The sequence below is a fragment of the Elgaria multicarinata genome, chromosome 5 (assembly GCF_023053635.1).
Source record: "Elgaria multicarinata webbii isolate HBS135686 ecotype San Diego chromosome 5, rElgMul1.1.pri, whole genome shotgun sequence".
Taxonomy (NCBI): Eukaryota; Metazoa; Chordata; class Lepidosauria; order Squamata; family Anguidae; genus Elgaria; species Elgaria multicarinata.
The window spans coordinates 59,981,152-59,998,601 of NC_086175.1; the positions used below are offsets into that span (position 1 = coordinate 59,981,152).

General features: G+C 40.2%; 1 protein-coding gene across 2 annotated transcripts; it reads left to right on the forward strand.

Moving 5' to 3' along the window:
- ZFX (zinc finger protein X-linked) lies at positions 1–16,625 on the forward strand. 2 transcript variants are annotated; one of them, XM_063126483.1, is made up of 8 exons: positions 1–18; positions 2,496–2,584; positions 3,490–4,059; positions 6,987–7,130; positions 7,623–7,766; positions 7,852–7,986; positions 9,711–9,851; positions 12,840–16,625. In XM_063126483.1, exons 2-8 carry the CDS (start codon positions 2,524–2,526, stop codon positions 14,024–14,026), a joined length of 2,382 nt encoding a protein of 793 aa, XP_062982553.1. In that variant the 5' UTR covers positions 1–18; positions 2,496–2,523; the 3' UTR covers positions 14,027–16,625. The 2 variants fall into 2 exon arrangements, with proteins under 2 accessions (XP_062982553.1, XP_062982552.1); XM_063126482.1 differs by lacking the exon at positions 1–18 and adding an exon at positions 268–347.
- The last annotated feature ends 825 nt before the right edge of the window (positions 16,626–17,450 follow it).

The window sequence follows — 17,450 nt, forward strand, 5'->3', positions numbered from 1 at the left end:
CTGCAGCGGGAGGGGCTGGTAGGGACCTACTGCTCTTCCACTTCATCCCCGCGTCCCCGGCCTGGTTCCTTCTTCGCGGTGCGGCCCGGCCCGACGCCGAGGAGCAGGCGGCTCAGGCAGCAACAGTGCCGGCATCCCCCTTCCGCATTTCCCTGGGTCTCTCTCGGGCAAGTGACGTGACGTGCTGACGGCTGCCCGGCCCGGGGAGCTTGGCCGCTTCCACTCAGCTCCGAGCTCGGCCCCTCCCTCCCCTCCGCTCCCGCCCGCCCCGCCGCAGCGACACTACCACCGAGATCGGCCCAGCTACGCAGAGAAAGGCCGCCCCGAGCCCGCCGCCGCCCCGCCCGGTAAGCAGCACGGGACAGGCCCGAGCTAGGCCCTCACCCCCGCGCGGAACCAGGCCTCGGCGCCCGCCGCGGTACAGGCCCCGAGAAGGCCGCAGCTAGGCCGCGCCAGGGCTCTTTCTTGCAGGAATGGGCCGCAAGGCCGTGCTCAGTGGGGGCTAAGCAGCTGCAGCTCAGCTTCCACAAAGGGGGAAGGTGGCAGGCTCTTGTGAGGTGTACGGGGCGTAGGGACGAGGCCCGGTTTGAGGGGGCTGCGACGCCAGGCCCGAGTCGGAGGGAGAGCGCCTGGGAGGAGGAGACAAGATGGCGGCGGCAGGGGAGGCTGGGGGGAGAGTGCTGGCCGCCATCTTGAATTAATCGCTTCTGGCCCCAGACAGTCCCCATTACGGGCAGGGCAGGGCGGAGACGGCGCCAGTGGGGGAGGCTCGCCCCTCCCCTCCTTTCCTGTGTTGTGCCCAGTTGTCCTGTTGGGCTGCTCCTGGGCCCGGTACGCTGCAGACCCGCAGCCTTCTTCCCCGCCGCTGTGGTGTGCGGCGGGTTGAGAGGCACTTTCTGGCTCTGTTATTTCCCTGCCTTCCGGTCCCGAGCGGCTACACTATGTCCCGTCTCTGCAGGGCACGAGCAATACACACAACTCCCCCGCCCGTCCTGTCCCGTCTCCCCCGTCCTCCTGCCGCCGCTACTTGCATCGCCATGTGCCAGTTTTTGTCCAAACGGCTCTTCCTGGAAACGCATACATAACACTTCATACCAGATGTCTATTACTGACTGGCGATGCTGGGGGAAATAATGGTCTGGACCAATTGTTTTCATTAGGATGGACTGGGTGACAGGCTTTGGGAGGCTTTAAACCCGTTCACAAGATAGAGGTGGCACACCACTAAGAAGTTGAATTCAAAATCCCACCATAAATCGACTTAATGCAGCTTTACAATCTTGATCACAAGCACACAGAGTGACAGAGAAAAATAACTTTCTCTGGGTAACCAACAGTGGACCCAAGAGAGCTTCATTCACACGTTAGGATGCCAGTCAGTGAGCCCTCAGATTTGTGGCTAATTGTTGGCTCCTTGGGGGTGGGTGGGGGGGGTTGTGTTTCTTGCTGTAATGTGTGAAGTAAACAGGTTGGATTACTGTAAGCAAGAGAGCCCACAGTGAAAATCAAATGATCACTTTTGCCAGAAACAATAAAATGTCAGTAAACAAACATCTGAAAAGCTAATGGGATAGATAACAGCTTTCAGTTTTATGGGCAGGGAAAAAGAAATACTAACTTTTACAGCTAGGTTGACAGAAAGAGAGAGAGATTACCAAAGTCTCCCATAAAGGTTGGAATCTTATACCCACTTAACTTGAATTCAGTGGGACTATTTATTTCTGAATAGACATGTGTAGGATCGTGTTGGAAGGGTATATGACACAGTTTGGCAGGAAAAAGGTTGTAGAAGTTGTTTTGTGGAATATCTCAGCACATACATTCACAAAGAGGAGCAAATCCCTTATTTTTACCTCTTCTTGCGAGGTGAGTAAGAGCAAATTAATATTCATGGAAATGTTCTTTCGATACTGTGGTAATACATCTTTGTATATTCTGGATTCAGCAACAGTACTGGACCAAATCAAAAGCCTTAACTAACCAGAACCTTTAAAGGTAGCTTTAATGAGTGGTGTTGTTTTGTATATCATGGCTAATATATGAAATGAGAAAAAAATACAGTTAATGTTTATTTCTTGTAATTTTGCATATCTATATGTGGAACTTTCATTATGAAGAGATCAGGGAATGATTGAAAAGGTGACTTACAGTTTAAGAGTAGCAAGGAGCTTTTGAAGTCATTTTTGAACCCTGTCGAAGGGGGTGCTGTTATTCTGAGGCAGGAGTTTCTTGCCCTGACACAGCTGTATTCTGCTGTTCTCACTGCCATTTTTAACAAGCAGTGAGGGGACTTGAACACATCTGCTGTCCTGTGAGTGGCAATGCCTGCTCTGCAGTAAAATAGGCGAAAAGTCAAGTTCTAAGGAGCTGACTTTTTTCTTGACAATGTGTTTTCCCCTGATGAGTTTGAACCATCATTATCTACTGACTTCAATATACATGCCACACATGGATATGGGAAACTAGTTGAAAACTTTTTTGTTTTAATTTTATAGACATTGTGACTGATGAGATTTAAAGGCCATGGATGAAGATGGACTTGAGCTACAGCCACATGATCCACATGGATTTTTTGATCCTACAGGTAAGCTAGGAAATCACGTGTAATCTGAAATTGCTTTCTCTAAATGCAGTTGGGAAGTTTATAGCCTATTGGGCCTTTACTTAGTGACACCAGGTGGTCCATTTATTAAGACTTTCCCCTCAGAGAATCTGAATACAATGTCTTTTACAATTAACATTTTGTTTTGGGAAGTGTCTTGCTACTTAAAAAAAATAATACCCACCATTCAAAAAGCACTATACAATATTTAAATATTTCCATATTAATACAGTTGCTTATTAGTTCTCACAGTTAAGATAAGATAAAAATGCTATCATTTTCTTTAGATGCCAAGTATGGACACTATCCTAGATGTACATGCTTTCCCCTCCTCTTCACTTACCCCCCTGCAAAGCCCTACCCATCTGACACTTTCCTCAGTTAGTTCTAGGACTTTCAGGTCTTTTCCAACCTGCTCCCATACGAAATGATTGTGATAGAACAGTAATGGAAGCAGGAACTAGCAAGGTAGATGCAAACCTTTTAACCACAAGATTCAAGAACATGTGTCTGGAGTATGGGGAAGCACCCAGGTTTAATTTTTGTCCAGTATGCTAAGATTAGGATTATCCCTAAATTTATAGGGCTACATCCACATTATGTGAGTGGACTTCCACTTGCACAGGAACATTTTCCCTTCCCCTCTTTCCCCCTACAGCCTTCCATCTGCCTCCAGATCTGCTCCAGAAGATTCGCCCAACCCTCCAGAACAGATTTGGAGTAGGGTGGAGGGCTGCAAGGAGGAGGGGGAAACTGGTCCACAAGCAGTATCCATTCTGCTGGTGGAATGGACACTGCTGGATACAACTATAAGTAAGACTTCATGAATTTCATGAAACTTGCAGCTATACTGGTACAATAATTTTTGTTATTTTTTTGTATTTCAGGAGCTGATGGAACACATTTGAATGGAAATGAAATTGTCGTTGAAATACAGGAAACTGTATATGTATCAGATGTGGAGGATTCTGATATAACTGTTCATAACTTTGTCCCTGATGATCCAGATTCTGTAGTAATCCAAGATGTCATTGAGGATGTTGTTATAGAAGATGTTCAGTGTCCAGATATCTTGGAAGATGCAGATATATCTCAAACTGTTATTATACCTGAACCAGTGCTGGACACTGATGTTACTGAAGAAGTGTCTTTAGCACACTGCACTGTTCCAGAAGAAGTTTTATCTTCTGAGATCACAGCTTCAGCAATGTCGATACCTGAACATGTACTCACAAATGAGTCAATGCACGTACCTGACGTTGGACATATGGAACATGTAGTTCATGATCATAATAATGTTGTAGAAGCAGAAATTGTCACAGGTTCTCTGGGAGAGGATGTCGTTTCAGAAGTGTTGGTAGCAGACTGTGCTTCTGAAGCTGTAATTGATGCCAGTGGAATACCTATGGAACATGGTGACAACAAGGGCAACTGTGAAGACTATCTGATGATTTCTTGTAAGTGTCTGGGTAAAATAATCCAGAGTACTTCCATTGATTCTGTTCTAGTCTCTTAGACTCTTATGGTGCAAATTTAATCTAAATGCATTTGTACCACTGTATGTAGTTCCAGGTAGAGAAAGGAAGAGGGTACCAAGATGGCAACAATTGTACTGAGGAAACACAGCTTACTTGTTATCACTGTTGCAAGTCAAGATTTTTTTTTCTGTCAAAAAAAAGAGATTGAGAAAGAAAAAGCACACCAAACAGCAGCACAAGCAGTGGTTGCTGGTTTCTAAGCAACGGAGAGTGGGGTGGGGTGGGTGAGTGGTATAAGGCAACTATTTCCTAAGGGCTGAGCTTTTTATTGATTTATTTAAAACATTTCTTCACCTTTCAGGGCAGAAGCCCTCTCAAGGACGCTTAGAAAGCACATGTTCCTAATATTATATTTTGTTACTATTATAGACAAAGTCATCAGTACCACTGATTAGCAAAGAACATGAGGAGGGCTGTGGTTGAATTCTTATTTTGATGTCCCAAGCTCTGTGACTTGCTGAGCCATCAGACGGGTTTACAGTGGGGCCCAGTGTCTGTTGTAACATGACAGCACTATGCCTTGGCACTCCTATGTTGGCAACAGTATTCATTGCCGGATACAGCCCGGGAGTAACACTCAAACCTATTGAAAGGGATAGAACTGGGCAGAGAAGGCCTGTGGCAGGAATTACTGAGGTGTACTTGGCCCTCTTGAGCCATCTATGTCACTGCAGCACTATGCGCTGAAAATGTAGGAATAATGTTTATAGTATGATTGCAGCTGGCTAGCAGTACAGGACAGACAGGCTTGTCTGTGTAGCAGGCAGAGGATTTCATCTTGGCTACATTAGCACACATGAGCCAGTGTGGTGTAGTGGCTAAAGTGTTGGACTGGGAGGCGGGAGATCCAGGTTTTAGGCCCCACTCAGCCATGGAAACCCACTGGGTGACTTTGGACCAGTCACAGACTCTCAGTTCAACCTACCTCACAGGGTTGTTGTTGTGAGGATAAAATGGAGAGGAGGAGGAGAGGATTATGTACACTGCCTTGGGTTCCTTGGAGGAAAAAAGGCAGGATATAAATGCAATAATAAATAAATAAATAAATAAAAGTGTGATAAACTTACATAGCTATGCATATCTGTAGGATGAGATCTGACGCTACTCAGCTTTTTCCACTTCGTAATAGGTACTTCTCTCTGCTAGATTCCCATTATATATCAATATGTTCTGAATTCTTGTTCCAGTCTAAAATATATATACTTGTTCTTTTCTTTTAACAAAATATAAATCCACACCCTTTATAATGTGATGTGAATGCCTATACTAGAATTTATGCTAAGTGAAAGTTTCCCTATTACTTCATACTTTGCTTTAAGCTTCCCAAACAAGCTCTACCAGTTTTTAAGCCTCATATCTAATTTGATACCTAAGTTTGTGTAGTCTAGTCCAGCCTGTAACTGCTTTACAGAGAAAAATGCAAACATGCTTTTGAATTCAAATTTCTACTCCTTAGACAATCTGTGTATATATTTAAATATGACATCCAGTTGCCTACTTTGTTGATTGTAACGCCAATTGAAATTTAATGTATTCATGTACTATGTGGCAAAACTGTGGGAGGAGTCCACAGGCTGAGGCAGTGGCTCTCAAGCTGATAGTGGCTTTCACCCGTTCTCAGTCCAAGTGTAACCTAGTATGGCAAAATAGCAAAGATGTACCAAGGAGGGGGAATGAAGATCGATGAGACAATGCATTGATGAGGCAAGCTAAATGGAGCTTCTTCATATAACATGCTACTTCAGCTGTTGTGGCACAAGCAGAGGTATGAAGCACTACAGACACACTTCTCGATAGGATTGCTCTGAGTTTCCCATTTCCCATACCTGTTGGTCTAGCATGATTTGTTTGTAACAAATCTAAGTTTACTATTAGAACTCATCCCAATTTTCTTCAAGGTACTTGCAGACTGATTGCATTGCAATGGCTAATACCTTTCCAAATACAGGGCTCTAACCAGCCTATAACTCAATTCGGCCTTCTCTTGGTGCTGGATGGTGACAAAACTAGAAGGACAAACTTATTTCTGTGTGTTGCTGGATTAGAATAATTGGCTCTTCTCCAGGTTTGGGGAGGCGGTTGGGGGGTAAACACATGTTAAGATTGCTCATGTCATCTCACCAGGTGAGCACTTTCTTACTTCAAAAAACCCTGGACAAGAGCAAACGCCTCTCACACAGATGTTTATGTTTGTCTAAAAAGCATCCATTTCTTTTCTAGGGAGCTGAAGTATTAAGTACTAAGGTCTGCAGGGGCACTATATCCATATCTTTTCAGCTGAATAGAAATCTCTTAACATTGTACCATTGTTGAGCACAAATATTACATGTCTGGCAGACAAACTTAACTGAGGTTTAGGCAGAGGGCTGCAGGATCATGCCTGACTGCTCTGCACCCACCCATCTTGCATTTGAAATTGTCCATACTCTCTTTTGCCCAGGTTTGGCATTATACATAACTATCACCGACTTGGGCAGCTCAGAATGGTGGCACTGAGAGAATTTTGTGTACAACACGTGTGTTACTTAGCTATTCTGTTACTTGTTTCAGTTTGGTGAAGATAACTACGAAGAATATTTTATTTCAGTGAAGCAATGCAGGAGGAGCATTTGGAATTTTTTTATTTACCTTGTTTCTTGATTCCACCTCCCCCACTACTCCACATACCCACACAGTATCTTCCTAGTTTTCATGTAACAGAATAATTCATTACATAAAGATTTCTTTCACTGTCACTTTTGGTTAATTTTATTGTAATTTTCTATGCTTCTAAAATCAATGCTAAACTTCTGTTTTATTGCAATCTGTTTATGCAGGGTTAATCATTTTATTGTGTTTCTCTGTAGTGGATGATGCTGTCAAGACTGAAACAGACAATTCTGTTGACATTAAATCTGAGTCGGAAGGTGATCCATGTAAAATGGATGGCTTTTGCCCAGAAGTTATCAAAGTCTATATTTTCAAAGCTGATCCTGGAGAAGATGATATAGGTAAGGCAATCTAAAAAATGTGTTCCTTAAGCTAGGAGATAGAACTGGACAATCACTAGACTAAAGCTGCACCCCTGAGAGCTGTCATGGACTATTCCTTTGCCTTTGCGAAACTAGAAACAAAAAAATTATGGAGACATAACTTGTTGGCAGACAATTTTAAAGAGTGGAAGTTAAGATTCTTACCTGCTATCACTTTTCTGAGATTGTCCCTCCAGGAAAAATAATTGCAGACCCTGAGTCTTGGACTACAGTCCTTTACACACTTACAAATTGAACTCATTGGGGTTTACTTCTGAGTAAACATGCAGAAGATTGCACTGTAGATTTTTCATAGTATCATTTTTTTCTGACTCGGTCCTTTCCAACCTGCTCCTGATTCAGGCTTCCTTCAAAACTTTGTGTAAATTCTTTTACTATTTGTTAGATTTAAACCACCATTTAAGAGGAACATGCTCTTACAAAATATATTTGCTAATTCTTTTTACTTAGGAGGCACAGTAGACATTGTGGAAAGTGAATCTGAAAATGACCATGGAGACACATTAATTAGTCAAAATAGCAGTGTTCGCATTCCAAGGGAAAAAATGGTTTATATGACAGTAAATGATTCTCAGCATGAAGATGAAGATTTAAGTAAGTATGTGGCCTTTATTTAGGGATAGAGATTTGTTTAAAATTGTATAAAATGTGTATTACATACCGTGTCTTCTTCTCTTAGATGTTGCAGAAATTGCTGATGAGGTGTATATGGAAGTGATCGTAGGAGAGGAAGACGCAGCAGCTGCTCATGAGCAGCAAATTGATGACAATGAAATCAAAAGCTTTATGCCAATAGCTTGGGCAGCAGCTTATGGTAAATCATAAATCTGCTATAAGATTGAAGTTGGTAGTATAAAATTAGTAACATAAAAGCAGTCATAAAACAAGTTACCTTGCTGGCATTATGGGTTCTGAAGATCAACAACGTTGGCATCTACAAAACATAATTATTTGTTTGGGGATGAGGAACACTCCTTTTAGTAGGGTTCTTCTATAAACACCCGTTTTTGTTGGATTCTTCTATAAAGTTGAAGGAAGTTTGATAAAAGTGCATGCTTCCACCTGAAAATTGCATATGGAGAATATCAGTAACTGATCTTTTATTTTAGGGGAAACAAGTGCAGTCATTTTTGGGTGGTGCTTCAAATTTTGTGTCAACATTTATGTATAGGAGTATGTAGGTATCATTTGCATCCCATTCAGAAGAAATTATGTTAGCAGTCGTACTTTTGTTTGAAATTGAACAGAAATAAAAAGAAAATTGCAATAGTTACCAAACATAAGTCATATGCAGTCTAAATTATAGAACTGAAAATAGGAGAGAGAAAATACAACAGCAACTGTGGAACCCTGTTAATCCCTTTCCTGCTAGGCTCTTCCTCTCTACAAAACATAAGCAATGTCACTGAAGTCATCCGAAGGCCTGTTCCTGGTGGTTCCACATAGACCCATCCTCTGGAGTCCACCAGGAGAAGAGCCATCAGCGTGGTGGCCCCCCTCCTATGGACTTCCCTGCCTCTGGAGGTCAGGCAGGCGCCAACTTTGTATTCCTTTTAGTGCCTCCTGAAAATGTCATTGTTCCAGGAAGCCTTTCTTTAATGAGCAGCCATGGTTCACTTTTCATTTTGCTTCTTTTAAAATCGATTTTAAAGTGTTGTATTCTGTTTTTATTTTATCTTGAACACCACTCCGAAATTTTGAATGGGGAACGGTATGTAAATATTGTAAATAATTAAACAAATAAGCAAGCCAAAGTTAGTGCTGCTAACCCTGCTGCAGGACAGGCTTAGTGAAGCCATCCACAGTGTGGTTAGCAGAGACACCTGGTTAAGGAAAATGCATGTCAGACGACACTGTTAACCCTGCTGCTTAACCAAAAACCCTTAATCAGCATGGTTAACGGTGTCGTCTGAACAGGGCCTTTGCCTCTTCTTATGTTCTTAAGGAAGTTTGTGTGACTGTTGCAAGGATGTAGTGGGGGCTGATTGCAGATTGTTTTCCACCCTAGTTGCCACTCCCAGCAGGCTGGTAATCACATGGAAAAGATTCAGTGGTCAGTCCTCCCAGTGTGGTTGTGACATTCACACACATTTCATTGCTCCACATGAAAATGGCTCCCACTCCCATTTTGTACAAACAAGCAACAACTTGGTGGTCCCTGGAAGTCCAAACTGCATTGAAGGCTACTGGTGGTTAGCTGTTTATGTGCATCTGCTTACTATATGGATCTCTTACCTTTTCACCATGCCACTGTGAATTGTTGGAATTGTGGCGGTGTGGTGAAATCTATTCATGAACTATGCAAGCATCTACACTTGGTGTGGAGCAGCCTTCAAAGTTTGTTTGTTTATTTGTTGGTTTGTTTTTTGTTGAGAATCTAACCTTGTGCTCAGGTTGGCTATAAAAAGAAGCAGAACAGCCATCTACTACCTTTCAGCGTTAATTCTTCAAACTTAATTTCATCACTCAGGGTCAGTGCTTTGAATAATCTTTAAGAATGCTTAGTACTGATTCTGTGTAATATTTAATCCACATTAGGTAATAACACTGATGCAGTTGAAAACCGCAATGGAACTGCGAGCGCTCTCTTGCACATAGATGAGTCTACTGGTCTCGGGAGACTAGCAAAACAAAAACCAAAAAAGAGGAGGAGACTGGAATCCAGACAATACCAAACGGGTAAATATTCAGCTACTCTGGTGACTGTGATGATTGCTTGTCGAGAGGAGAGTGGAAACACATTTTCAATGAGCATTTTCAAAAGCACAGTCATGTAGATGTATTCATTTTGTGGTTTTGCTCCTTTTATTTGAGCTGTATTATCCACTAATTTTGTTCTGTGTTTTCTGTAACATTTGAAATACTGCTTGGATAAAATAACATGTTGTTCTCAATTTAGAAATGTTAACAGAGGAGGAAAAATGTTGGAATTGAAAGGTCAGGTTTTGGCATGCCAATGTGCAATTAAAGGTGCGCCTGTACACACTATGCACAAATCCTATATACCAAGGCCGAGCTCATTTTCCTTTTATAGCCAAAATAGCACCATTCATGTGCAAGATGGGAGGTATCAGCAGGCTTATTTTGCAGACATACAGAAGCTTTTGGGGCAGAGCGGGGGATGTAAATGGGGAGGGGAAATCCCGAAACAATCCATTGAGGACTGAGCATGCCTTGGACTATGGGCCCACTTTTGGAGGGGAGAATAGAATGGAATATTCTTGAAGACAGCCTGGCTGCCTGGCTGGCACCTTAAATAGGAGCATTCCACACTGCAACGTTTTGTTTTAGGGGCATCCCCTTTGTACTTAGATATAATTAGAGTGGGAGATGTGCGATCCTTTTTGCATATGTGTATGTGTTCTGTACAGGTCTTAAAACTTGCTATACTGCTTCGAATATAGAGTATAGTTTTCTAAAATATTATTTTTGTCAAGTTGTTGGGTTTTTTAAGGAGAGGAGTTGATCCAAAAGCTTGTAATCTTTAGAAATATATATAAAAAGAACTCAATGTTGTGGATTACAAAAACCAATGAATTCCTTATACTTCTCAGGATGTGATTCAGTCATTTTGAAGAATTGTTAACACAAGCATCCATGAATACAGAAATGCACAGGTCATGTCCTAACACATACAGTGCAAAGAAAATGAGCTTTACTGGCAAAGACTACATGGACGTATTAAAGGAGGGCAGAAATTAAAGGGAAAGCTACCAAGGCTTCCTACAAAGTCACATAGGTGCAACACACAGAGATTTTTTTTAGGGACAGAAAATGGGAATGCCTGCAGTTCTGGTGAATACCACTCATCATTCTTGTAAAAATCTGCACACACACACACACTTATCCCCCACCCCCATAATCCACTAACAGTCTCCCCTTCCCCCTTATATGCACATAGCCTGTGCTATACTCTTGGGAGACACAAGTATGTGTATGTGTGTTCTCACACACATACTTACAAAAATTCACAGTGCTCGCCAAACATTTAGTAATTGTGTACAAAGAATAGAATTACTTTATTCTGATCACAATATTAGGATTTTGTAGAATTGTGCTATTTTAGCAAGTGTTAGACTGATAGAGATTTAAGTTGCAAGAGCTCCGGAAACTTTGGAATACAGACGAGGCTTAGAATGAGAATTTGGAGATGAGAAGTGGCTGTAGCTGTGCAGGTGACCAAACGTTCCAAACAAGTTCTTAAAACGGTAGCATTTTTTTTAGTCTAGAAGGCAAGTTTTACAACATAGGGCCTGTTCAGACAACACACTAAGCCATGGTTAGGCTGCTGAACCTTTTGCAGCAAATGTTTAGTGAGTGTGTTTAAATTGTGGTTATGTGGCCACCATGGTTAGGAATGGTTCACACAACATGCTAAGCCATACTGTTTAGCTCAAAATGTGCAGCCCAAAGCACATTTTCATTAATACACATCCAATCTAGTTAGTGTTTTCATCCTGTGATTATCACTGGCAATAATCATGCCAGTGGCAGTTTCTCCATCACACCTCTTAGATTATTCGTGGACAAGAAGATCCAGTGGTAGCAAAGAAATGGGCAAGAGAAGCGAAGTTTTAAATAATACATTGTTCTCCCACAAGTACTGCCAGTGACTAATGTATAGAATGAGAGTATATACGAAGCTGTTGTGCTCATATTGCCAGCACGGGCTTGTTATGGGTGTGGTTGGTACCAGAGCCATGAGCACTGTCTTTCTGGCAGCTTCAGCAGTTATGAAATGCACTTGCTACATGGTTCATAAGGCAGGGTGGGGGTTGGGAGGAATTGCTACTGGAATTATACTCTTTGCTGGCATAGCCCTAGTGGTTGAAATATTTACAAACTCTATTGTATGCATGTATTAGCTTGCTTCTCATATTTCTTTTTATTGCACGATAAGTTAATATAATTCCTTTCTCAAGTGCTCTTTGAAACCATTATTTCAGATTATATTTAACCTTTGCTTTGATACATTTCCAGTAGTTTTCTCACTTATTTGAGAATTGCACAAAACAAAAGGGAGTATATAGGCATCTTCAATTTCTGCACGAGTCAGTATTTTCCATTAACCTTATATGTACTTTTTTTGGAAACGTACCCTTGAACATGACAAATATCAATCAACCCTTGGAAGGATTCCTATTATTGCATGACCCCTTTGCAAGAATGCAAGTTTTACAGTTGGTGACATGTCAAAGTATTAGTTTTTTCAGGTTTGGTTTGTCTAACTAAAGGATATGCTAGCCTTTGACATTGCTACCAGTTACTTGCAAGTCTTACCCTGCTTGTGTAGAATGATTTTGATTCAGTTCTGTCGGGATAAAACTAATATGTCACTGTCGTTAATATTACACGAATAATTGATTTGGACATCATTTGCAACCCAGACAGTGTTAAGTTTGTTGAAATTCTACTCTTTGTAAACTGCCCAGAGAGCTTCAGCTATGAGGCGGTATATAAATGTAAATAATAATAATAATAATAATAATAATAATAATACTGATTTCAGTATGAAAGATTTAAGCATCTGCTTAACTTTTCTATTGTAATTGAAAGGATTTTGAAGTATATAACATCAGGGATTGTGGCCATCATTAGTACACATATATTAATAGATTGCTTTAATAAGTTCCAGTTTCATGATTTGGTTTTGCTTTTATTCTGCAGCAATAATAATTGGGCCTGATGGCCATCCTTTGACAGTCTACCCCTGTATGATTTGTGGGAAGAAGTTTAAATCCAGGGGCTTCTTGAAAAGGCACATGAAAAACCACCCAGAGCACCTTCTTGTGAAGAAAAAATATCGATGCACTGATTGTGATTACACTACAAATAAAAAATTAAGTTTGCATAACCATCTAGAGAGCCACAAGCTTACCACCAAGACAGAGAAGCTAATTGAATGTGATGAATGTGGGAAAAGCTTCTCTCATGCAGGAGCTTTGTTTACACACAAGATGGTGCACAGGGACAAGGCAGCAAACAAAATGCACAAATGCAAATTCTGCGAGTATGAAACAGCAGAGCAGGGATTACTGAATCGTCACCTTCTGGCTGTGCATAGTAAGAACTTTCCCCATATTTGTGTGGAATGTGGCAAAGGATTTCGGCATCCATCAGAGCTCAAGAAACACATGCGAATCCACACTGGGGAAAAACCCTATCAGTGCCAATATTGTGAGTATAGGTCTGCCGACTCTTCCAACCTGAAAACTCATGTAAAGACTAGACACAGTAAGGAAATGCCCTTCAAGTGTGACATTTGTTTTCAAATATTTTCAGATACCAAAGAGCTGCAACAGCACATCCTTATGCATCAAGAAAGCAAAACACATCAGTGTCTGCACTGTGACCACAAAAGCTCAAATTCAAGTGATTTAAAGAGACACATAATTTCCGTTCACACAAAGGACTACCCCCACAAGTGTGAGATGTGTGATAAAGGCTTTCACAGGCCATCGGAACTAAAAAAACATGTTGCAGTGCACAAAGGCAAAAAATTACATCAGTGCAGACATTGTGACTTTAAGATTGCTGATCCGTTTGTTCTAAGCCGCCATATTCTCTCAGTTCATACGAAGGATCTTCCGTTCAGATGCAAAAGATGTAAGAAAGGGTTCAAGCTACAAATGGAACTAAAAAAACACATGAAAACACACAGTGGTAGAAAAGTTTATCAGTGTGAGTACTGTGAGTATAGCACTACAGATGCCTCAGGTTTCAAACGGCATGTTATTTCCATTCATACAAAAGACTACCCTCACCGTTGTGACTTCTGCAAGAAAGGTTTTCGAAGACCTTCAGAAAAGAACCAACACATTCTACGGCACCATAAAGATATTGGGCTGCCATGAGGACTCTTTTAGATGTTATGGATTTGGGAAAAGGTGCGTGTAAAAGATATGCTTTCTAGGCAGTCATTGTATTTTAAATCAGATCACACAAACAAAATATTGTGCATTTGATTTAGTGCTGTATACAGATAGGATTATTGCTTCTAGTTGACTTTTATACATTTTGTTCATTAGTGTGTTCTGAATTCTCTTCCATTTGTTTAATAAATGAGGAAGGATAGCAACAATAAAGTTGCATTTAATAAAGTAAACTCTGTCTCAAACTGAATTTTTCAACTACATTAGTTCTCTGAAATATTTACCTTACTGACATGGTTCATATTCATTGACCATACTAACTCAGTTTTGTCATGACTTAAAGAGAGATTTTTAATTTGCTCTTAATAAAGATGTCATAGAGAGGGCTGTATAAAACAACCTGGGGGAAATTAATGTCAAAATATAGCATTGTACCATAGGACCCACTTAATTGTCTCGGTATTTAAGGAACTTGTGACACAATATTCATTTGAGTAGTTACTCAGTACTATTTTCCATTATTTGAGGTTCTTTTTAATGTAGTGTTTAATACTTCCATAATAAGTAAGAAATACATTGGTTACTGGGAGCATTTCTTTTCAATAGGTGTGAATTTTAAAGGAAAACTTGCACTTGTTCATAAGTATTAATTATCTGCTTCTCTGCCTTTTGGTTCTGTATTACAAATGTATTTGTGTTTTGAAACGCATTGTTTCAATTGTTGACAGGATAAATTACTCAACTGACTGTTGCTAAGTTTACCCCAAATTAAATGCAATTTTATTAGAAAACTCCAACTGTATGAAATATTTTGTCCTGTCACATTTTTAACAATCTACCAGCAGCCTTGGAAAACTTTAAAAGATTATACACTATTTAGAGAGATTGGATGGAGGAGTAAAGAATAAAAGCAAGTGTGATTTTCTGAAGCATTTATTTTCCTGCAACTTCTATGTTTTCTCTGATGCTCTTTTAGGAACTGGGAGCTTTTCTTACCAGAATAAGCTCAGAAAGAAGGCGTAGTCCTTTAAACCAATGGTTTAAAAAGCAGTGAGTTTCTAAAATTTATACAGCTCGTCTTCTCTGTTTAAACACTTCTGGAAAGATGATGGAATGACCACCTATGCAGTCTGCCTCATGGCAAACAAGGACTCTATGTACTTTAAAACTTCAGTAAAGAAACAACCAGTAATTCCGAAGCTTGTTGTAAGGGATTTCACCTTTCTGGTGATATACATGTACCATGTTTGTTGCTTTAAAAGAGGAAAGTGCTATGCTTGCTTGCTTCTTCCCCATCCCACTGCTTTGGTCCCAAAAGTGCTCTGGTCCCAAATGTACTGAAAGTGATGAGCAAGTTTCATCTGAGCAGTTTTTGCATCATACCTTCCTTATTTCTCCCCTTTCATTTTCTTTAATCAGAAACTTGATATCCCAAGGAATCAGGTTTATATCCTATGGTATGTGGCCAGAAATAATGTCTCTACATTCCTTCAGAAATTCCAGTGTTCCCTGTTTGATTGGTTTTGTTTAATAGAGAAGTAGAATTACTATATGAGAAAGTCATATGTGAACATAAAAGTTTGATGTTTACTTAAACATCTAGTTTTATACAAATCTAAGGCTGTCGGATTTAAGTGGAGCAATATTTGTTTCTGATCTTTTAACGTCTGTGGACTATTGCATGTTCACCAAACTCCTGGAAAAAATGGTGGAAAACCATGCTAGTTGAGCATCCTCATGAGCTTTGATCTAGCGGTTTTCTTGTGCGCATGGCCATGGACCATTCCTTGATATTGTAGTAAAGTAAGCTCTTGTGGAGTTGTGTGGAACCCTGTAAAAATTTTGGGATTGTGGTGACTATTGCAGGGTTAAGGTCTTGCCTTCTCCTAAAAGCACTTGTGCTCACTAACACACGTGTTTTCAGGATCCAGCAGTTAGCCTATGAAATGTAGGTACCTCATTTTTCTTTGAAGTCTTGCCCAAATATCTAAACAATCTTTACATATAAATGATTTTCAAACCTACTAAAATCTATTCAACCTCAGATTCCCAGTCTGCTACTGAAACGTATTACTCTTATTGAAAAATATTATTATAAATTTTGGAACAATCATTAAGATTAAGAACACAAAAGCGTGGCCCACTTTCTATTTCTCTTAGCATCTGGAATCATAAACCCTTGGTTTGAAGAATACTTTTGGAAATTTAAAAAAGCAATTAAGCATTTAGTCAAGTGGATTTTGTACAATTTTCTGTATAAAGAGCAAATAAAAACTAGTTATTGTTAATGTACTGATATTAGTTACAGGCTAGTTTTATTTGATTAGCAAATGCTATAAAATTGATGTTTCAGTTCCATGTTTTAAACGGTACATTTTTTAAAAAAAACAACCAACAAGAACATAATATAAATAATTGTTCTGTAAAAATGCTTGTTAAATACTCTTATGTCCCTCCCTGTGTACACTTTGTAAAAAGAAAGAAGAAACAAATTACATAGACTCATATATAGGGATGTGTGACGTTGTAATGTGTACTTGATAATGTGAAAAAAATAAAAATCAGATTATTTTCCTGTTAATGAATATTCATTTGATACGTTACTGTTTTACATATTTCCAGTAATATTTCATGCTATCGCAGCTTAACTTATTAGCCCACCAATATATTATTTCCCTGAATTACTCAAGAGATGCTAGAGATTGAAATTGGGACATTCTGCAGGGGATCATGTACTATAAAATGAAGCTGATGTTGATTCTACAAACAAACCCTGCTAGGATTTCACCTGTTTCTCTCTGTTCTGTTTTGACAGGGAAAAGTCTTACAACTTCTAGGATTCCCCAGCAGTCTACTGGCTGAGGGATGCTGCAAGATGTAGGACTTCTTTCCTGTCAAAATATGCATAGCATTGCACCCTCTAGGTGTATTTTTTTTCTTTGCATAATTGCAAATGATTCACAATATGCTATTGAGTACTAAGGATCTTCGCTTTCATTGACTGTGTTTCTAAAGCTGCTGATGCCAAAGTTAGCTTAAAAGGGCATGGACAATGCTCGAAATCTCCACAGTCACAAAGATTTCCAATGGGTCTGGGATCTAAAGTGGCATGTTAGAAAGAGCTCTTTATAATAAAAAAAATCCACACACAATTAAAATATCCATAATATATCCCAAATCACAGATCATTCTAAACTACAGTAGGTAATAAAACAGGTCAGTTTAAAATGACTGTCTGCCTCTCCCTTAACCTTGCTGGGTTAGGAAGTTTCTGGAAGGAGAAACCCCTTAGGCAGCCCTCAGAAAGGAGTTCCAGAGGAAAGTAGTCCTTCCCTCCACCCAGGGCAGATTGCCTCTTAGTGTACAAAAGTCCCCATTGCCTCCTAAGAGACAATAAGGGGAAGAA